This window comes from Trachinotus anak, unplaced genomic scaffold (genome assembly GCF_046630095.1).
Source record: "Trachinotus anak isolate AG129_WGS33_773 ecotype Australia unplaced genomic scaffold, CSIRO_AGI_Tana_v1 ptg000021l, whole genome shotgun sequence".
NCBI lineage: Eukaryota > Metazoa > Chordata > Actinopteri > Carangiformes > Carangidae > Trachinotus > Trachinotus anak.
Window position 1 is genome coordinate 20,278,217 of NW_027273872.1, and position 23,251 is coordinate 20,301,467.

Sequence of the window (23,251 nt, forward strand, 5' to 3'; positions counted from 1 at the left end):
AATAAAATCACAGATACACTGTATATCCCAACGATAGTAACATATAAACAACCAACCTATTTGGACCCCCCCCCCCCCCCCCCTTTAGAGGACGATACTCTCTGACCTATTTTGTGCCAAGAATCAAAGTTCACCTGATCACAGCTTCCACTCACAAACACTGCACCACTTTTAATGTGAGTAATTAAAAGTCTAATAAGCAGTGTGTGTTCGCCACAGATAGAGCGTAAGGTTCCCCCGATGATAAAAGCTGAAATGTGCAGAATCCACACGCTGGGGCCCCCTCGTCACCCATCACCCCCTCCTCCCTCACTCCGCTGTGCCTGTCCCTTTAAGAAAATGCACTTGCAGCCATTTTCTGCTCTTTGTGTGGGGTGGATTAGCACTGGGTAGGCACTGGGCGAAACTAGAGCATCAATCGGCACAGAAGACGAGGAGAAAAAACACCCAGGACACATTGGACCGCCGTCGCAGACCGCGACACCGTCCGCCCGTCTCCGTGTATCGCCGGACGGACATGCAATTGACAGGTATGTGGCGAAAGTAGCGGCGGATGGAGCCGCAGCGCTGTAGAGGATCGGGGCTGGTGATGCGCGCTGGGTAGTGATGATGGCTGGAGACCACAGAGCTGTTTTTCTCTCCCTCCCTCTCTCTCTCTCTCTCTCTTCCCCCTCGCACCGTGCATCCTCCCCGTTACTTATCGCTCCGTGCACTAACAACATATTAGACACGATGCTGGTCACTGAGGAAATACGCCCTCCGTGAACCGGCGGATGGAGCTGTCCCGGTTTTCGCGGATTATTCTGACACATGAATGGGATCCCCCCCCCCCCCCCATCCCATCCCCATCCCCATCCCAACCACCCCTCGTTAGCTTACATCGGCATCGTAGCTCCACACTGAGATGGGTGGGGTGAGGAGAGGGCTCGTCTGTGAGGCAAGTGCACCGATGAATGATGGATCACGGAAAAAGCTGAACGGCTTTTGGCCGCACGGAGTGAAACAGATGTGCGCTGTGATAAGGGCAGGAGCGCATATGAAGCTTTCACCGCTTTCACTCCCTTTCATCATTTTTTAAAATTTCCTTTTCATCCCCTCTCTCCTGCCCCCCCCCCCCAGCCCTTGATCCAGCCGGCCAACAGGGCTCAGCATGTAACTGCGAGCAGCGCTGGAGACGCTCCCACAGATTGAGGCAGGCCTGTAACTGTTACTGATGCACAGATGACAGGTTCACCCACTTCCGTTTCACGAAAATGTCTAAACCCTGGTGTCTTTCATGCTGTGCTGGTGTGTCGTCTATCCACCCTGTCCCCCAGAGTACAAATGTGTTATCTTTGACTGTTGCAGACTCACTGAGTTGTAAATCCGTACGCCGGCCCCTCACCAACAAGCAGTGATGTAATGATGAGGCTGTACATGCTCTGCTCCTGCTCATACTGATCTATGCTGAATGGAAATATTCCAGTTATATTTTTACTTTAGTAAATCCATCGTTTCCTAAGTCTCCACACTGTATTTCACGCTTTATAAGACAAAAAAATATAAAAATAAATAAATAAATCAAGAAATACCTTTAATGACAGAAGAAATAACTAAAAAAATCTCCGGACAGTTTGTTGTTATTTCCCCTCAGTGACATGACTATAATATCTTGTGTGTAATATTTTGATAACCACAAGACTGTTTTAAGTCATAAATCAAGCAAAAAGGGTCAAAAAACGTGAGGATTTCTCTGTTTGAACCCATTGTCACTTGAAAATCTTTTGCTTTTTGGACTGTTGGTCGGACAAATCAAGACAAATTAGAAGGCTACATCCAAGGCTCTGGGAAATTTTGCACATTCTGTGACATTTTATATGCTAAATGTGTAATAGAAAAATTGAAAATAATATTTATTTAATTGACAATGTAGCTGTAGCTTCAGCCCCAGTCATATCCACATGACATGGCCACTGTTGTTGTGACATCTGTATCACGGCCTTGTTGTCATATGTCGTATTATATTAAACGCAGTATCATAGCTGTTCCCTTCAGACAACTTGATCATGAGCAGCCATTAGCGGCTGACAGTGCTGTTGTTGAGTAAATTCATAGACAAAGGCCCGTAGACATAAATAACCAACCAGTTAAAGAAAAGGGAAGTAGAGAAAAACAATGCTGACAAGCTATGGTGAACAAAAGCCATTTGTGTTTTGACAAATCATGACTCTTTCCTGAGCGGGGGATAAATTTGACCCTACTTGCCACCATAAATCTGTGATTGAATTTTCGCAAAAACCCTTGAAAATAAATGTTGCAGATAACATTGCAGGTGATGTCAGTGTAGGTTTTCGCGTACCCTCCTCTACCTGTCAGTCGTGGTCATGTGAGCCGCGCTGGTGTCATTGTCGTTGGTCTACAAAGGTGAGCATGACATCATGGGGATCATGAGACGACAGCAGTTTTGCGCTGCTGGTCTGTGAAACGACATTCATCCCGTCAAATACCTCAGCCAGCCGGTCAGCCAGCGAGCGTCCCGCACATGATGACACACTGTTCACTGCACAGATGCTGCTGGAACACACGGTGAACTAGTGTCGGTGTGCGTGTGTTAGTGAATGTGTCGCAAATTGTCCCGTGTGTGTCTAAAGGCTCGAGATTCCCTCTCCTTCCACGCTGATCGCGTCTCATCTTATTGTGTGGAGGAATATATATTACAAAGCTGGCCTTGGGGGGAGATCCCGTTGAGTGGTGTGACCCTGGCGTTGACACACTTTCTCTCATTCTGTGTCTTTCTCTCAGGGAAGATGTATTACACAGAACCCCCCCCCCCCCCCTCCCCCCAGCTGCACATGCTCCTCATGATGGTCTTCTAAAAATGATGTGTTATTGGGTTCAGGCTGCTATTTGTGCTTTTCTTACACTCTTCCTTTTAGTTGTAATATTTAGAGCACTTTCACACCACCCTTGGATCGTCACAGCTTAGTGCTGTCATGAGGAGATCTGACCCGGGGCGGGGGGGGGGGTGGTTGCTATGCATATCATTGGTTATTTGGTGAAGAGTCCAACTACTGTATGGGATTACTGAGGAGCGTTGTTGTCTTAGTTGTTCCGGTGTAATACAGGCCTGCAGCTACGTTACCAAGTGTGCAGAAGAGAATGAAGGGGCCCTTTGCTCTGTAAAGATGCACACACACACACACACACACACACACACACACACACACACACACACACACCAACTGTTGAACAGAGTCTGTTGTAGGGTGGGAAAGTTTATTCAGCCAAACCAGGCTTCAGTCTGTGCCTGTATTCCCAAGCACAGACAGGAGTTTAGCAGCACTGAGCATGTTTGCCCCCCCCACCACCACCCCACCCCAGCAAGCTGCATGTTTCATTTTCTATAAACTGAACCGTTATAAATAACCAACCGGTTACAACAGGTTGTAAAGTCACAGCAAGTGCAAAGAGCACAGGAAACACACAAAAAAATCATCTTTTTATATGTTCTTTACTCAAACACTACAAGGATCCAGGCAGCACACAGGAGTAAAGTCGGAGCTGACACTTCACCCTGGTGTTCACAGGCATCACTGAACATCTACAGGCCTTTGTTTATTGCACTGTCATACTGAAAAATTAGTCATCTCTTCATTGTTGCTCATGTTGTTGAGCAGAAGTGAAAGGTTTCTGCAAGGGACTACAGTTCTCATCTCGTCTGTGGTACCATATGCTACAATGGAAAATAATGTCAGTCATCATCAACCATGCCATTATAATAAAAAAAAAAAAAAAAAAAAAAAAAAAGAGAGAGTTTGACAGTATCAGTTAAAATAATGATAATAGTAATATATTTTATTTCCAGGGCCCTTTACATCTTGCAACACACAGTAAAAGAAGTAAAATAGCAACAGACAGTAATCCAACACGGCATAAAATACAACATCAATTAGAATAAATATAATTGCACAAAATAAATATGATAGTGTTAGACAGTAGCTCTGGAGTTAAACAGAAAAGGCAGGTCTGAAGAGGTGGGATTTGAAGGTAGGAAGATAATGGAAGATAATGAAGATAATAGAATAAAAAGAGATAAAACAATATATATTTAACAGAAGAACCCAGCAAACCTCAGTCCACATTAACTTACCCTGTTGCCACCATGTGTATTTGGTTGAAGGGCTTCTCTTTCTTCTGTATCATCAGAAGTTTGATGACTCATTCATTTGTCTGACTTTGGCCCCACGACTTGTGGTTCACCTTGTGCAACTATAACTCTGGCATATGTCAACTTTGTCAGTTCATTATCACAGGAAACTGCACCCACCTCCGTTCCCTTAATTTGTGATAATTTTAGAAAACCTACATAAAGCATGTAGGTGTTGCCAGCAACACTGTGTCAAACTGTATTTATTATGTAGGCCTCTGTCAGTGTGGCCTGTAATTCATGTATCTCTCTGCTGGTTACAGTAAGACTCATTGTGATCAGTGATCACACTTTACAATTTTGTATGGTTTCCTCTGTTTAATGTTGCCTATCAGTTTTCAGCACGCTGCTGTTTTGACATTTGGAAATGTTGACTGCCGCTTGTGTGTGGAAGTATCACTGTGTTTGGAAGTGGGTAGGTTAACATTTCTGTTTATCTGATCCTCAGTCTGTGCCAGGACAAATAAAACAGCTTTTTGACTATATAAGGGGCCATAAACCAACTTTATTTATATTTAATATGAAATAACTTTATTCATTACACTTTTACAACCCGATGCAACACTTTACCCTCCGTGGCTCAGGGCTCTTGGTCTACTTTTGACGAAGAGAAGAGAGACAGCCACGTTCGCCTCTTTTCTCTTTGCTGTTTGGCCCCTGGCCCTCTCAGCTCTGGTTGTGCTCTCTCTGGCTGTGAAAATTAAGCTGATTATCGGTGCTGTCAGCCCCGTCTGCCAGGTCAGACGTAAAACACACATTTCTGAGAGGCACATGATATACGGGTGGGCGCTGCTCTGGCTGGGCTGGTATTTTCTAATGAGGAGAGGACACTTCTGGGACTGCACAGGTCCAAGAGGAACTGGCCATTCATTCCAAGGACCAATCAGGTCGTGTCAGAGTCATGGCCTTGTGCATGAGTTGAACAGACCTGTATGTTCTTATGTACCTATACTGATTTTAATGTAAATTTCTTCCATCAGCTGCAAATCTGATCCACTGTCTTTGCAAGATAGCACATTTCGTTTGTTTGTCAAAATGTCAGTCATTGCCACACTGCTCTCCGCCTCTCTCAGATCAATGAGATTTTCAGGTCTTGGCATTTCAAGAATTTGATGCTTCAAATATTCCTCTAGTCAAATAAGAAGCTAAAAAGGAAACAGTGAGGGGCCTCTACCCCTTACTTCCCCCGAGCATTGTCTGGTATTGACATAAAGTGAAATGGGAGAGGATACAGGTGCAGGGTGAACGCACAGACACGCTGCACCACATAGACCAAAAAGGGTTTCGCAAGAGGAAATGACAATATCTGTTCTATTTCTTTGTGACTGAAAAGCAATATCATCGCATTATCTGACTTGTATCCTCCAAAGCACTGGTTCCCAACCTTTCTTGTCTCCCCGAGCTCTGTAAGATTAACTCAAGTACCCCTTCAGCAACACTAACCTTCATGTCCCAAATGTGTTCATTTGAAATGTCTTTAGTCTGCATATTACTGAGCTATTGATGATAACATGAAGTTTGCATTTTGTACCACTACCACTTGGAATGGCTGCAGCTGGAGGTTTTAACTGTTGATTCATGACTATTAGCTATTTCAGTAATTTATCCAAAACCTTTAGCTGCCTATTTCAGCCGTATATTCATTAGCTGTAGCTTACCATTTCAACCAGTTATCCATTAATTGTAAATAATTAACCCTTTCAACCCTTTATCCATCACTTTTAGCAACTATTTCAACCATATATCTATAACTAATAGCTATTTCAATAATTTATCCATTACTTTTTACTATTTAAACCCGTCATTCATTGTTTTTTGCTCACTGCTCTCACTTGATGATTTTTCACACACTCTTTAGGTTTGCACGTGTGGTACTAGCTCAAAATGTCAATACATTTTATGAATCAAATCGTAATTTATCAGTTACGATTTGATTCAACTCTACTCCACAATCTGTCCATGTACTCTGGGGAACAAGAAGCCCCGGGTGAGAGTCCCTCTCCTGAAGCACATCCAGTCCCGTCTCACGTCTTGTGACTTTCTGCGGTGGAGCTTCTTCTGCCTCTCATATCACTGTCTCTTCCTCTTTTTTTAATGTCAGACTGGGGTGTTGTGTGAGTGACGCCTTGTTACCATGACGACCCACGTGACCCTGGAGGATGCTCTGTCCAACGTGGACCTGCTGGAGGAGCTGCCCCTCCCGGACCAGCAGCCATGCATCGAACCCCCTCCTTCCTCTATCATGTACCAGGTACAATACTCACCAACACTCTCCATCGTCCCCCCGTTGTTCAGACATTTTCAGCGTATTTCACTCTTTTCTCTCCCCTTTCTCTCCAGGCTAATTTTGACACCAACTTTGAAGACAGGAATGCATTCGTGACCGGCATCGCCCGTTATATAGAGCAAGCCACAGTCCACTCCAGCATGGTGAGGCTCCAGTTCCCAAAACCACATATCGTGGCTTGACATCATATTGGCTTTTACATCTGATCGGTTAAATCAATTTATTGTTGTCTGTCTTCAATAGCTGCTGCTCCTCTTTCAGTCAACACAAAAGCGACTGTGGGAAGCAGCCTCACGCCCTTAAAGAGAGCCTTGTTTTTTTTTGAATTGATTATCATTTGGCTCCTTTGTTAGGATTTGGCTAGGCCTGTGGCGGGACACACACATACACACACCCACTCATATAGACACACATTCCTCTCACACACTGGTGAATCAGGCAGACAGTGGACCACTAAACCTCTTTCCCCTGATGGTGAATGAATGGAGAGTGTGATTTGACTGGTAAAGAGGGGAAGTAGAGCCTTATTTAACCCTATTTAATCAGGAAGTCCCACTGAGGTTGAAGCCGGTCTATTTGAGGATGCTCCTTGTTTAGACAGAGTGATAGGGAAATCTGTATCACCTACTTCTGAATGGAAGAAATGTTCCCCTGCTTTACCAAGCCCCATTCATATCGGACTGGTTATGTGACTCCTCTGAAATGCTTGGTACATTTGGTGTTGTGAAGTGCCTCTGCAAAATTTCCATCAGTAGCAAGCACACATATTAAACAAGGAAGATCCACTCAAGGCTTTTGTCACTTGGAACTTTGCTATAAGACTGAGTTATGTGTTTTTTGTGTGTTGTTCATTTGTGCAGAATGAGATGCTGGAGGAAGGACATGAGTACGCTGTGATGCTTTACACCTGGAGAAGCTGCTCCAGAGCCATCCCCCAGGTGACACAAAAACACATACGCACATGCAACAAATAATAACCATGCATCCTTTTCCTTTGCAATCTGATTATTGTTCACCAGCCTCAAACTCAACTAAGCAGAAAACCAGTAATCTGCATCTAGTCTACATTTTCTTGTTTGCATTAGCTTCATTTGAAATAAATCAGAGATCAGCCAATTGTGAAAATATGTTTAATCTTACCAGATTTGATTGGAAAAAAGTCCCTCAACGATTCTGTAGTGTGGCCTGTGTTGACTTATGATTGCACATAATATAATTTTCCTAAATTGGACAAATACGCCTTATAGAAAAGTGAACCTCATCTTTGTGTTTTTATTTTAAAAGAAATCATATTTACCTGCAAAAAAAATTGTAATTGCATAAACTGAAGTAAATATACTGCACAGCTACTGCAATATCAAGCTATATGACGGCGCCCTCTTGTGTTCACTAGGTGAAATGCAACGAGCAACCCAACAGAGTTGAAATCTATGAGAAAACAGTGGAGGTGTTGGAGCCCGAAGTGACCAAGCTCATGAAGTTCATGTACTTCCAGGTCAGACTCAGTTGCCTCTTCTATTTTATAATTAATTAAATAAGAGCTTTGTTGATCAGTAATCAATTCCACATATCCTGGTTTCTTCATCTTTACAGCGGAAAGCCATAGAACGATTCTGTAGCGAGGTGAAGCGTCTGTGCCACGCCGAGAGGAGGAAGGACTTTGTGTCTGAGGCCTACCTGCTCACTCTGGGCAAATTCATCAACATGTTTGCAGTGCTGGACGAACTGAAGAACATGAAGTGTAGCGTCAAGAATGATCACTCTGCCTACAAAAGGTAGTTTACCATGAATAAAGAAATCGAAATCTGTGTGTTTTTTTTTTTTTTTTTTTCCTCTGAAGAACCAGGTGGACATTTCTCTACTCCTATTGTCTCCAGGGCAGCTCAGTTCCTGAGGAAGATGGCCGACCCTCAGTCCATCCAGGAGTCCCAGAATCTCTCCATGTTTTTAGCCAACCACAACAGGATCACTCAGGTTGGTGTGCAGACTTAAGACTGTCTTCATACAGTGTGTGGTGTAAAAATGTGCAACTATGGGAGGATACAGAGGATGGAAGATTGACTTTTTGAATTAATGTCCTTAAAATTGTACGTTGATTCAAGGCTGTTTTTCAAGTGCATCTTTGTAAAAAAAAAAAAAAAAATGGCCCCCTAATACCTTTTTGATCAAAAGGCTGCTGCACCTAAATGTTCTCTTTAATCTATAATGATAATACAGCAACTGAGCTTCTAATTTAACACCTCAGGAAATGACTCGCTACACAAATAGAAGCCTCAAATTTGTATTCTGTGCCGTGCTCGAGGTGCATTGTGACAGATCTAGTTGCACGAACGGGCTATGCAGTCTGAATAAAAGAGTAATTAAGAGGTTAACCCACCTAACCTAACTAATGTTTGACCTGCTGAACAATCTGAATGACATGGACAGTGTTCAACTCGCACACTGAAATGTTGGGGTCAGATTATGAGATTGTCACAGCTTTGGTTTATTAAACCATGAACCACTGACTTGATGCTCAAGACAAGCAATTCTCTTTGTGTGTGTAGATATATCAGTTCATAGTTCACCAAATAATTGCAAGGTCTCTTCAGGATCAATCATTTTAATGATCGAAAGGTCGACAGAAGCCCATTTGAAAATGGAGCAGTGTTAAAAGAAAACCGTGGTTTTGAGTTGTGATGTTTCTGTTCAAGATTATTGTATAGTCAGGAAAGCATGAGCCCTCTCTGGCATTTGTGTGTAAACACATCACTGTCTAGCTGAAGGTGACCTGTTCTCCCATCTCTGTCTCTGTGTAGTGCCTGCACCAACAGTTGGAGGTGATTCCTGGCTATGAGGAACTTTTGGCCGACATTGTTAACATCTGTGTAGACTATTATGAGAACAAGATGTATTTGACACCAAGTGAGAAACACATGCTGCTCAAGGTACACACATTTGACATCTTCACATGCTGCCAACCAATAACAGTCAATAGTCTGATCTCTAGCTGGATCAGTGTCATTTATCATTGTAAAACAAATCTTTTCTCTCTCTCTCTCTCTCTCTCTCTCTGTGTGTGTGTGTGTCAGGTGATGGGCTTTGGTCTGTACTTGATGGATGGGAATGTGAGTAATATCTACAAACTAGATGCCAAAAAGAGGATCAACCTGAGCAAGATTGACAAGTTCTTTAAAGTGAGGCTTTTGCTTTTTCAGCATCTCTTTCATCCAGGAATATATTTGTGTGTACGATCGGCAGGTGAGACATTTGTCCCTGTGTTTTTCAGCTTCAAGTGGTGCCACTGTTCGGGGACATGCAGATAGAGCTGTCACGCTACATTGAGACAAGCGCTCACTACGAAGAAAACAAGTCCAAGTAAGAGAATCCACTTGGCTGCATGTACACCTTATTATCAGAACTGCTCTCAACTACAAATAAAATCAGAAATCCTTGACCACCAGGCCATCTGCTCCCGCCCACCCCCCTAACCATCCATCTTCTCCATTCTGTGCCCAGGTGGACGTGCACCCAGAGCAGCATCTCACCGCAGTACAACCTGTGTGAGCAGATGGTGCAGATCAGGGAGGACCACATCCGTTTCATCTCGGAGCTGGCGCGCTACAGCAACAGCGAAGTGGTGACGGGCTCGGGCCTGGACAGCCAGAAGTCTGACGAGGAGTACAGGGAGCTGTTCGACCTGGCTCTGAGAGGACTGCAGCTGCTGTCCAAGTGGAGCACACACGTCATGGAAGTTGTGAGTTCGTGTGTGGGCGGGGAAAACGTTTGTGTGGCAGTCAGTAGGCGTGCGTTTAGGTATGAAAAGTTTGTGGTTTTGCCATTGATCGCTGCGGCTTTGATCTATTTATATCTCTCTGTTGTCTCTTCAGTATTCGTGGAAGCTGGTCCATCCCACAGATAAATTCTGTAACAAGGACTGTCCGGGCACAGCGGAGGAGTATGAACGGGCCACACGTTACAATTACACCAGTGAGGAGAAGTTTGCCCTGGTGGAGGTCATTGCCATGATCAAAGGGCTGCAGGTAAAACACTGGTGACCCTGACAGGTGTTGAAGTGTTAGTTCTGAAAATAGGAGAAGCTTTCTGACTGATGTGCTCAACAGCTGGCACATGAGCACATAAGTGGCTTATTTGGTCAAAAAATGAGAAAGTAGTCGTCAAAAAGCTTTGATGTTGCATATTTTTAACCTTAAAGGAATACTTCAGCATTTCAGAGATACTCTTATTTGCTGCGAGTTCAATGAGAAGATCGAGGGTGGGTTAGGTAATTATGAAGCTGCAGCCAGTTAGCTTAGCATAAAGACTGGAAGCAGGGGGGATCAGGCAAGCCTGGCTCTATATGAATGTTTTTTAAGGGGTGCTAGTAGGTTAATTTTATTACCTTCAGACAGAGCCAGGGTAGCTGTTTCCCCTTGTCACCTGTCTTTGTGCTAAACTAAGCTAAGTGGCTGCTGGCTGTAGCCTTATATAGAAAGCCCCCCTCCACTAAAAAATGTGTTTATTTTTACTTCAGTTTAATGTTTGACCTTTGCTGTGCAGAATAATAATGTATTTTCACATCTGTCTGCTGAGGGGGGGCAGTTTCTCTGTTCTATCTTTAATTTCAGTTTAAGACATATGCACAAGCATGATTTTGGAAGCCAGTCATGGTCCAGTATCCAACTTACACTCAGGTGACCAGACTTCTGAAATGAGATCCAGGAACACTTCCAGTTCAGCAGAAAAGGGGGGCAGTCCTGGTTTCCTGTGTTTTAATCATGGTTACTGTTGTACTGTAATAAACTATGGTGGGAGACAATTATTACAGGTTAGACTATTACAAAAGGGTGGGTTGTATGAGATAGAAGGAACCTGTTCTCCCTCAGCCTAAATGTCATCGTGCTCCACCACCCAAACAGTGACTACGCTTCTCACTGTGGCTGTGACTCACGACCAGTGTATCTTGGCCAATTCTTTTGTTATTTTTGTCATTGTCATTTGTCTGCTCGCTGGCAGCCAGTTTAAAGCTCGTGCAAAGCTGCGTAGCAACATGCATAAAAATATAAATGTTTAAACTATTGTTGTATTAGCGTTTTTCATAAAAGTAAACCTCCAGTGCCCATGTATTGAGAATAGACCTTTCATTGAAGTAGGAGATGTCTTGTGTCCAGCTGTTAAACTTTTGAAAGGAACAACATGATATTCATAGATTCTGTATTTACATAAATCATTAATCTGAGCATTTTCAAACATTTCTTTTCATAATTTCCTCAATCTTTAATGGATAACATAATATACAGTATATGAGAGTGTTATCAGTGGTTTCATTTAACTTAAGAAAGTGAATCAGAATATTTCCCAAAATGTCAAACTATTCCTTTAATACTGAGTTTAGGGTCCAGTCCTCAAAACCGACATGATGATGATGATGATGATGATGATGATGAAGATGAAGATGAAGATGATGATGGTGCTATGTAATGTACTGTATAGGTTCTGATGGGCCGAATGGAGTCAGTGTTTAACCAGGCCATCAGGAATACTATCTACGCAGCGCTGCAGGACTTTGCCCAGATGACCCTTCGAGAGCCTCTGCGCCAGGCTGTACGCAAGAAGAAGAACGTCCTCATTAGGTATAGACAAATAAAGATGATCTTATTAAATGTACATCAAACTTCATCTTATGGCTTCAGTGATTTTTTTCTTCTATAATCCTACTTTCTTTGTAGTGTTCTCCAGGCCATTCGAAAGACTGTTTGTGACTGGGAAGGGGCAAGGGAGCCTCCAAACGACCCCTGTCTAAGGGGGGAGAAGGACCCGAAAGGCGGATTTGACATCAAAGTGCCCCGCAGGGCTGTAGGACCGTCCAGCACACAGGTAAGTCTATGGACTAAGATCATCTTAGTCTTAAGATGGTTTAGGGAGACAGGGCGCAGTCAAACCAAAATGCTGTTGGTTCTGACTGGTAACACTTGTGGAAGAAGTACTGAGATCTTTTATTAAATGAAATACCAATACCACTAGCAACACAACAAGTCCAGTGTGAAAAAAAAATCTGTTTGTGTTACCAGCAAAATGTAAAGTATAGTATAGTGAAGTATACAAACTAGAAGTACTCCTTGTGCAAAATGTGAACGGTCACCGTGAAAGGTCACAGTTTTTATTAAAAAGTAATTATTAAAGAATGAACTTTCCTGTGAGTTTTATTCCAAATTCATCATTTATGTTAGTAAATGGTGTTTAGTGACCCTGCATACACACAGCTTAGCACACAACTCCAACCTGAGCTGCTCTAAACAGCCATCGGTACACAAAGTGCCTCAAAGAACACATTCCCATCTGCACAGGGATTTTCTCAACAGTTTAAAACTAATTCTAGTCGTCCCAGTAATGCCATCTGTTACAACACACATTAGTAAGCAAATGCAAAAATTGCAAATAATTTATCATGTAGTAGTCAAATGATAGCAACACTCCCTCAATGAGATCACAGACTCCAGGATAGATTAGAGAAGGAGCAGATTAAGAGACATGAGAATAAATCAAACTGTAACATGTAACACAGTTTGTGGCCCATAATTTCTTTCTCTCAACTCTCTGCACTAAATCAAAATTATTCTGTATATCTTGGGCCTCTGGGAACAAGTTTTATTTTGAAGGTTAGAAATAGTGTAGTTTTTTTCCTTGAACTAACTCAGTACAGCACACGGAGCATATTGAGAAAATTACAGTCGGGTGAAAAATTATTAATATTGCATCATTACATAAGTTTGCTATTTCCCTCTGTCCACCCTCTGCAGCTGTACATGGTGCGCACCATGCTGGAGTCATTGATAGCAGATAAGAGCGGGTCTAAGAAGACTCTCCGCAGCAGTCTGGATGGACCCATAGTGGTGGCCATAGAAGACTTCCACAAACAGTCCTTCTTCTTCACACACCTGCTCAACTTCAGCGGTGAGTATATCGAAGCTAAAATGACCCGATGTGTTTTCAAATGAACTGAAATCCTCATCCTTCCTTTCCTGCTCCCCTCCGCTGTCCAGAGGCCCTGCAGCAGTGCTGCGATCTGTCCCAGCTGTGGTTCAGAGAGTTCTTCCTGGAGCTGACCATGGGCCGCAGAATCCAGTTCCCCATTGAGATGTCCATGCCCTGGATCCTCACCGACCACATCCTGGAGACCAAAGAGCCCTCCATGATGGAGTAAGACAAAACCTCCACTGTGCAACTCAGAATGTGCTTTGTACCTTGAAAGAACAGACTGTATTGTAACTGCCATTCTCCCTCCCCCAGATATGTGCTGTATCCTCTCGACTTGTATAATGATAGCGGATACTACGCTCTCACTAAGTTCAAGAAGCAGTTCCTTTATGATGAAATCGAAGCTGAGGTAATGTCACTTGAATGTGTTTTGCCTTTACCTCTTTGTTGCTCTTTTAAAATGATACCTTCATCACGTGCCGGGTCTGTTTTTAGGTAAACCTCTGCTTCGATCAGTTTGTCTACAAGTTAGCAGATCAGATATTTGCCTACTACAAAGCAATGGCTGGGAGGTAGGAGAAGTGACTTCATTAGTTAGCACTTTTTTGACACAACCTGTAGCACTTGCGCTACTTAAAATGTGTGAATGATATCATCTGTGTTCCACAGTGTCCTCCTAGACAAGCGGTTCAGGGCAGAGTGTAAAAACTATGGCGTGATCATCCCGTACCCTCCATCGAACCGCTACGAGACGCTGCTCAAACAGAGACATGTACAGGTACAGGAGCAATAAAATCTTCTGGCTCTCATATGTAAAGATACAGACCGACAGCCATCATTTTGGCCTGTGTAGAATTTTTGCTCTTTATTTGTCTGGTACCTTGCATTTCTGACCTGTTCCTCCTGTATCTCGCAGCTGCTAGGTCGCTCCATTGACCTGAACCGTCTGATCACCCAGAGGATCTCTGCAGCAATGTACAAGTCTCTGGACCACGCCATCAGCCGCTTTGAGAGTGAGGACCTCACTTCCATAGTGGTAAGATCACACAGCAGGGATGCACACCTATTAACACTGAACTCTCCCCTCTCATATCCTCTTCTTCATAATGCCTCTATATGTGTCCTGGACAGGAATTGGAGTGGCTGCTGGAGATCAACAGACTAACCCACCGGCTGCTGTCCAAGCACATGACCCTGGACAGCTTTGATGCCATGTTCCGCGAGGCCAACCACAACGTCTCCGCTCCCTACGGACGAATCACGCTCCACGTCTTCTGGGAGCTCAACTTCGACTTCCTCCCTAACTACTGCTACAACGGATCCACAAACCGGTTAGTTTGATGCTGGATATTTGTGGAGAGACTTTTTTTTTTTTTTTTAAACGTGTGTCAGCTTTTTGGTTTTTTAACAATCTTGTCCTCTCTCTCTCTTCAGCTTTGTTCGTACAGCCATTCCCTTCACCCAGGAGCCTCAAAGAGACAAGCCAGCCAATGTACAGCCTTACTACCTGTACGGGTCCAAGGTATGGTGTCACAGATGATTTATATTTCATACAACATCATAGATTTTCTTAAAGGTTGTACCTGTATGTGTAAAGGAAACCAGTCTTCCTACTGCTCCAGATTAACGCTGTTTCTCTGTGTCTTCCTCTCTTCTCAGCCTCTGAACATTGCCTACTCCCACATATACAGCTCCTACAGAAACTTTGTTGGCCCGCCTCACTTCAAGACCATCTGCCGTCTCCTTGGTTACCAAGGCATTGCTGTAGTGATGGAGGAGCTCCTTAAGATTGTCAAGAGCCTGGTATTTATCTTCATTTTCCACCACATCCAAAAAAAAAAAAACATGTTTCTCTCCCCCTCTGTGCGCCGGATTCTTAGTCATCTTTTTGTTCCCTCTGTGTGCCCTTTCTTCCCTCCACCTGCTGTGTGCTATCTGTCTTCCCTCTCACTTTGCAGTTACAGGGCACCATCCTGCAGTATGTAAAAACACTGATAGAAGTGATGCCCAAGATCTGCCGCCTACCACGCCATGAGTATGGCTCCCCAGGTGAGATCAGTCCCCACTGTTACAGTGCATAGAGTGCATGTGGGATTATATCTGCAGCATTTACAACACCAATTTAAATCCCATTACAGCTGTAATATTTAAATCAAGTTATCATCACGAGATTGTTGCATAGAAAAGAGGGGTAGATACTGAAAATGTTACCTTTACATCTGATACTTGCTGAGTGGATTTGTCTGGTTGCACCTGTCATGTAAATATTATGTTCATGTTCACATTACCTGGTTGATTGAGGATATTTTTTCCTGCATCCACGGAACAGTGGGGGGACATAACAGGAAGTTTCTAATTCATGCATTAAACAAAACCACCAACAAAATCAATATCAAGTATTTTAATAAAATGTTTTCTTCACTTGGTTGTGTTAACAAAATGTGTGTAAAATACTGGGACAGGCCTTTTGCTGTAGGTTAGTCAGGCAAAGCAGGTTTCCAGAAGAAGACAATCAAACTTGTGGCTCAAAAGTCTCACTAAAACTGCAGCAGTGAAACAATATTTTAGTGCAGCCCAAGGCATAAAGCTGCCTTTCCCTCCGTAACTGATGTTCACTTTATTTTCGACTCTTTTTCAATGACAAATTTGGCAAATTAAGAGAACAGGGTGTTGTCAAATTGCCGTGCCGGGAACTGATTTCTAGCCGTGCTGGTGCCATGGCTCCAGGGATGGCAGTGTTGGTCTGTTAGTCGGTCAGTTTACCTCTGTGGTCCAGAATGGTTGTGCACTCTGGTTTTAAACTAAAGAGAAAACAGCAAAGGGTAAAAAAAAGAAAACTAAATTAGTTTTATATGTATTATTATGCCAAGGTACAGTTTGTTATATATTTACATCCAGTTGGATTCTTCTGGGCAGTGTCACATCACATGTAAGGCTAAATGTATCTAAAGTGAGATATTTTAATGTACTCTCACACAAGCACATGAACAAACATACACAGACATGAACCACAGGTTTGGTTTTCAGGTATGCCGGGAGTTAGGTCTGTTTTTATGTTTTGATACATTTGATACACTTCACTTCATACAATCCACTTCAGTACAAGCTGAGTCCTCCTCCTTGCTCACTTAGGCTTGGCATTAACACATTACTGGAGGAAGATTCAGCTATTATATGGAGCAGAAGAAGAAAATGCTTACAGCACAGAACGCACTACATCTACAGTGAAACAGCCAGTATTGTCATAACAGATGAGTAACATAAGAGGAGGAGTGTTAATGAGCCAGTTGCATGCACAGTGGGGCGAAATGGAAATTCAGTTTGCGATAGGTTTATATATTGTAATTAAAATTTAAAAACATATAGTGTTTATAAATTATTTATTTCTCAATGTGTGCTACAGAAAACAAGATGCTTAAAAAAACAGTATCAGGCGCACAAAAGCATAAAAGACGCCTTACTTCTCTCACTGCTTACGTTGCATCTGTGTGAATTCCCTGACCTGCCTCTGTGCATTTTGGCCTGAGCTGTGTGTGCAGATTAGAGGCCTGTCAGATGGGATATCCCTATGAGGAGGGCTTAGTAATCTGTAGATTACTGATGTTCTGTACCCTGAGTTCTGTACCTGGCTTACTGCCTGTGATCTTACTGTCAGCAGTTAATGATCCTTCTGTCCTCTGCTGTGAGGGCCTGACGCTCCGACCAAATGTGGGTCAGAGCAGCCGGGCCGACCCGCTGACATTATCCTGATTCAGCCCGCTAGCAATAGATTATCAATGGCATAATGAGGTAGTAGTAGATGCTTTCTGCTTGGCTGTTTGTTTGACTGTTGGAATAAAAAGGTGTTTTAATGATAGAGTTTATATGTGGGTGTCATGGTTGCATTTTTACCATTTCTGCCATTCCAGGTATCCTGGAGTTCTTCCACCATCAGCTCAAGGATATCATTGAGTATGCTGAGCTGAAGACAGATGTCTTCCAGAGCTTAAGGGAGGTGGGAAACGCCATCCTCTTCTGCCTGCTCATCGAGCAAGCTCTGGTAAGATGTTTTCCTTTGCAAGCTGTCCGTTTCCCATCTTACAGTTATGTCATTATTATACTCCTGATCCCTTCTCCTTTCTTTGTTGTGTTTATTTCTGTACCTTTATGCCAAATTATTTGTCACCCTCTTATTCTACTCCCCTCCCAACTTTTCCACTATCAATCCCCTCTGTGGTCCCTGAGCATGATCAGAGAGCGGGGCCTCTAATGTGTCGCTGTCTTGACTGCCATGTTTTTTATTGTGGGTGAGCAATAACCTGGGTGCCTGAAGGTTTCTGGCTAATTTATGATGTTGATTCACCTCCTAATTCAAAATTCCTGGATGGAAACTGTCAGGCCCCCAGTCCCAGTGCCCCCAAGTGTGTTTGATCGTTGATGTTTTTTTGCTGAAATACAACTCTATTTTTCATTACACGCTGGCAACTACCTCAGGTGGTAAGGATTTAGGTCTTGTCGTTAGCATCTAAATAACACAGAGACCGAATATATCTTTCTCTCTCTTTTCTCTTGTTGGTTTGGGCTGCTGTGTGTCTGTTTTTTCTCTTCTTCACCATGTTGGTTTGGCACACACGGTTTCACCTCCAATCAGCCATGGAAGCAAAAAGGACTGAGACACTAAGGCATAAGTGAGACTTTTCATTTTTGACACAAAGGCCTCCACAATTAACAAGTGCAGGCAGACATTTGGTCAAGAAAACTTAATAAGTCATAAACAAACAAAAACAAACCACACACGTTTGGCTGATGCATCACAGAATCACTGTGTCCTTGTCTTCCATGGAAGAGGTGATAATACATTTCTGGTTGGTTGTTGGTACAGTCTTGTGCTTAACTCTGCACCTGCCTCCATACTCTCTTCTGCTTCAGGGCGCTCGTACTGCCTGTCTACATAACACTACCTCAGCCGTCACCCTCTCTGCCATTTCTGTCTGACTGCACTGACCTCCGTATGTACAGGGTGTTTGTGTGTGTGTGTTGGTTTGGACTGCCTGCGTGCGTGTAGGTGTGTGTGTCTGGGTGTGTGTGTGTGTGTGTGTGTCTTGCTGTCATCATTGCATGGATCAATTCTCTCATTCATCACCTTTTAGCTGAGGTTGCTGCTTCTCTGCGTTTAGTTTGATTCGTAGCTTTGTTGTCTTTTCACTAACAATCGCCTTGACAACCACCAAGATAAGCAAGCTGGACAAGTAGGAGTTATCCCACAACTTCACACAGCTAAAACACACACCAGACATTTTATCCAGGGGGACGAGGGTTCATTAAGATGCTGGTAAACTTGACCTCTCGTTGCCAAACCAGATTAGATGGGATGTTGTACTTAGAGTGTGACAAATTATAATCCTGCTAATGTTGGCCTGTCATCATGGCTTGATAATCTTAGCCCCCACAGTTCACACAGGCACACACTTACTCAGTTATCTCATTCTCTGCATAATCTGGGGATAGTGTTGACTAATCTATTAACATACTCCTACAGCATGGAGCTCATGGCAGTTTCCTCAACGCTTTAGTCTTTTCAAAGTATGTTTCAAAAGCTTTACTTCTTAGCTGTAGCACCACTCCTCAAAAACTGATTTTTTTGAGACTAACTTAAGGAATTCAACATCACCTCAGGGCTACCTGCATGCTCTAATAGGGTGTCCATAAAGCAATGGGTGGTGATGTCCTTGATGTAAATGATCCGTTTCTGTGTTGTGCTTGAATCTTAGTCCCAGGAGGAAGTGTGTGATCTGCTTCATGCCGCCCCGTTCCAGAACATTCTGCCCAGAGTCTACATCAAAGGTACACAACAGAGCTAGAAACAATGAATTCAAGACAGATGGGTAAAAAAAAAAAGAAATCCAGTTCCCATTGATTTATGTGTCATTTTTGTACAACGTGCACACATCCTTCCTTGTGTTTGTGTGCTACACAGAGGGAGAGCGTCTGGAGGTGAGGATGAAAAGGCTGGAAGCGAAGTATGCCCCTCTCCACCTTGTGCCTCTAATTGAGAGGTTGGGAACCCCACAAGTGAGTTTAAGGCCTTTCTCTGGCAGACATAAAGGCAGACAGATGAGGAAAACATGACCCATGAAATTATGTATTTTTTTCATTATTGTTGCATCTTTGATGCTTATTAATATTCTGGCTTCTCTGTCCACCAGCAAATTGCCATTGCCCGTGAGGGAGACCTGCTGACCAAAGAACGTCTGTGCTGTGGCCTTTCCATGTTCGAAGTCATCCTGACGCGCATCCGCAGCTTCCTGCAGGATGGGGTGTGGCGTGGGCCTCCGCCCACCAATGGTGTGATGCATGTTGATGAGTGTATGGAGTTCCACCGCCTGTGGAGTGCCATGCAGTTTGTTTACTGCATCCCTGTGGGCACACACGAGTTCACAGCAGAGTAAGTAACACCTGTAGAGTACGAATGCGCTTGCAGTATTTTTATGCCTTCTCGTCGGTGACAGCCACAGCCAGAGGCACATGTTTTCAAATGTCTATAAGGATAAAACGAAATGATGACATTTTATATCCAAATGGTTAAAGGTCAACTTCACTGTGACATCATAATGTTCTGCAAAAACACCTCTGGCTATGATTCAGTGCTGTGACTCGGGAGGGGGAGATTGTGACAGTATTTCCTGCAACTGGGCTGGTTGGCGGAGGCGTACAACCATTAGACGGTGATTCTGGTTTTTGTCTCTATCAAACACACATGTAGCCAAACATGACTGTAGAATACATTTTATAATAATGCAAGTGGTAAGGTTTGTTTGCTGGTTTTGAATGCAAATACTCTCCAAAAAGTAGTTTATGGATTTTACCCTGAATTTGTCCTGGGGGGATTATTTAGAAACATGAAAACCTCGGTGGAAAAAAGCCAAGATATTGTGTCACATACACATGGCCATACCTTGGATTTCAAACAGGACATTTTTGCATGTCGCTCCTTTCTCTATCACCGTAGCAGCTGAGAGAAAAGCTGCAGGGTACACCTGGATCAGGAGAGATGTGTTGCGCAATTAATTATAAAATCTTGTCACATCCTCTGGAATATATTTCCATAATAGTAGTTGATTTTCTTTTGCATAAATGTTTTTACATTTTTTAAGACCTGTACCTCACTTTGATGGAAACATAACTCCGGTGTTGTATGTGCTTTGCCTTCCAGGCAGTGCTTCGGGGATGGGCTGAACTGGGCCGGCTGTGCCATCATTGTGCTGTTGGGACAGCAGCGCCGCTTTGACCTCTTTGATTTCTGCTACCACCTGCTCAAAGTCCAAAGACAGGACGGCAAGGATGAGATCATCAAAAATGTGGTGGGTATATAATATCCTATACATTACCTCACACATAAACATACCATCTGACAGTTGACTTTGACTTTTTTCTGCAACTGCATGATTTAAATACACCCATTGTGTCTGTTTTTTTGTCCTTGACAGCCCCTGAAGAAGATGGCAGACCGCATTAGGAAGTACCAGATCCTCAACAATGAGATCTTTGCCATCCTCAACAAGTACATGAAGGCGGTGGAGACAGACAGTTCCACTGTGGAGCATGTTCGCTGTTTCCAGCCACCTATACACCAATCCCTGGCTACCACTTGTTGAAAAAGACCCCTCACACATAGTGCACAAACACCCTCACACACACATTCCCCATAGCTGTGATACTAATTTCTGCCTCTTGCTGGTCTTATAGAGGTATAGATTACCACGATGACTCCCCACGGGGGTTTAAGAATCCAAAGACAAATCCTCTCAAACTGTTCCTCTGTTTAAACTATGACTGTCTTTGGATTCTTTAAACCCATGGAAGTGGTCCAGACCAGAGGTTGAAGTGTATATTCACACCTTTTCTTTTTATTTTATTACCTGTGTGGCTCTCACTCAGACTCATGCATGCCTTCTCTTACTCCTGCAGCTGCACACCTGTGGAATGGACCACTGACACAAATGCCAAACGAGTATGTCTACCCAATGATCTGAAGCCCTCTTTGGCTCCACTTGTTTGAACTAGCAGCCATTCAGAGTCATAAACGCCTTTCAGAATTTGCAATCAAGAGCTGAGACAAAAGCAAATCTAATAAGGTTTAAATAAAGTATGAAATAATGCAACAAATAACTAATTTTCTAAGTTATTATAAAGTTATTTTAAGTGCAACATGGTGCTCTTTCAGTGCTACTACAGCTACTAACAGTACTAGCACAGGCACCAGAACACCTGTGCTATCATTATGTGTGCCCTCTATATGACTCAGTCCTGTTTAGCGTGATACATTTCAAACTCTTCCTTGCTCATTTGTATAATAATCTGATCTGCCCGTGTTCATGATGCGTAATGTCTATCATGATGCATTTGAGTACTTCTTCACGACTTCTTCGACACCTGCTTGCTTTCAAAGGAACTAAGATACATTGCATTTTTTGATTTGCTTTTATTTATCTTACCCTCAAGTCTGGTTTTCTTGCCTCCTCCTGACACGTTTTTATTCGGTACCAAGTTCCACTGTAAATTTCACTGTTGAACAAAGTGCAGTGTTGAGTGTTGTAATTGTTCTTGTTTTTAATTATTAATATTTTAATTTACACATCCTTGGTACAGTTGCCTCTCTACTACTGACTGGAAACCTCATCCACTGTTTTTTTTTTCTCTCTCTCTTTTTGTCTGTTGGAAAGATTTTTATATTCTGTACATGAATACAGTGATATTATTTACAATTTGGAAAAGACACATCTTCATCTGGGTAAATGTGTATGCTTTTTCAAGAGTAAAAAAAAATGAAAAAGACTAGAAAATACCTCTAGGTTGTATACAGACAGTGCTGTACTAGATTAACCTGTTTTGAGTGTGAATGGATGATGCTGGTCTAGCAGACCTATGAAAAATAAACTGCACATAAAGGAACAAAAAAAAAAATCATAACTAAAATGTCAGTTATAATTAAAGGGGAGTTTCCTAAGTATAGTCAGTATTTACTATTGATGGAATTTTGCTTTAGATTTAGCAGTGTTATCAAAATATGCAAAAATTGTCCCTATTTTTTTTTTCAAATGAAGGAAAACAAATTCATTATTAATAAGTAACCTTCCTCAAATAGCCCTGTGATCTTTTTCTGCTCCGTTTTGAATGAAGAAAGTTTCTTTTGTAACTCCAGTGTCTTTTTATCATATTTATTCAACTCTGACTTCTTGTTCATTTAAAGGTTAATCTAGTAAAAATGAAGGTACCAATGTATCATCTTGAAACCTTAGCATGGCAAGTGTAATTTATTGTCATCAATGGCTCCATTTGTGACATGAGGCTTTGTTTATGATATTGTTGTACAAGTGACCATGTTTTCAAGTACAAAAAATGGAGAAAAGAGTATAAAATGTACAACAATGGTCCTGCAAAGGATTTGAAATTATGTTGTATTTCCATGAAATAAAAAAATGTTTAACTGAAAAAATGAAGTTGTATTTACGTTATTGGTTTTCTGTGTGTCTGGGCCTCTCCTCTTTCATATGGATAATTTAATTAGCTGGATAGGTTTGAGAGTTCTGTGGGGGTTCAGTAGCATGAGGAAAATTTAACTGTGATTTTGCATGTCTTTTAAAGACAGATTTAGATCTTTTGAAAAATTAGGTATCATTAAAAAAAATAATAAATATATAATAGTGTTCAATAAATCAATATCTTTTTTCTTAAAATTCTGATGTCTGTGAAGTAAAGGCTATTGTTAATTTCAATTGGTACACAGAGTCCAGCACAAAACCATTTAAAAAATATCATACAATTCTATAAATATAAATTGT

At 42.4% G+C, this 23,251-nt stretch overlaps 1 protein-coding gene and 1 long non-coding RNA gene across 2 annotated transcripts; one reads left to right on the forward strand and one right to left on the reverse strand.

Moving 5' to 3' along the window:
* The first annotated feature begins 356 nt into the window (after positions 1–356).
* cyfip2 (cytoplasmic FMR1 interacting protein 2) lies at positions 357–22,905 on the forward strand. The gene is made up of 30 exons (XM_071457475.1): positions 357–530; positions 6,288–6,437; positions 6,527–6,616; positions 7,334–7,411; positions 7,867–7,968; positions 8,067–8,248; positions 8,351–8,447; positions 9,272–9,400; positions 9,545–9,649; positions 9,742–9,830; positions 9,972–10,209; positions 10,343–10,495; positions 11,946–12,085; positions 12,182–12,329; positions 13,253–13,406; positions 13,496–13,652; positions 13,743–13,839; positions 13,926–14,002; positions 14,100–14,208; positions 14,347–14,466; positions 14,562–14,761; positions 14,865–14,952; positions 15,090–15,233; positions 15,389–15,479; positions 17,339–17,469; positions 19,181–19,253; positions 19,387–19,481; positions 19,616–19,854; positions 20,623–20,770; positions 20,897–22,905. The coding sequence occupies exons 2-30, from the start codon at positions 6,321–6,323 to the stop codon at positions 21,062–21,064; spliced, it is 3,759 nt and encodes a 1,252-aa protein (XP_071313576.1). The 5' UTR covers positions 357–530; positions 6,288–6,320; the 3' UTR covers positions 21,065–22,905.
* LOC139605734 (uncharacterized) lies at positions 16,093–20,693 on the reverse strand. The gene is made up of 3 exons (XR_011684452.1): positions 20,572–20,693; positions 20,365–20,446; positions 16,093–16,231 (listed from the first exon to the last, which is right to left on the reverse strand). It is a non-coding gene; the product is annotated as an uncharacterized lncRNA (long non-coding RNA).
* Positions 22,906–23,251: the final 346 nt, after the last annotated feature.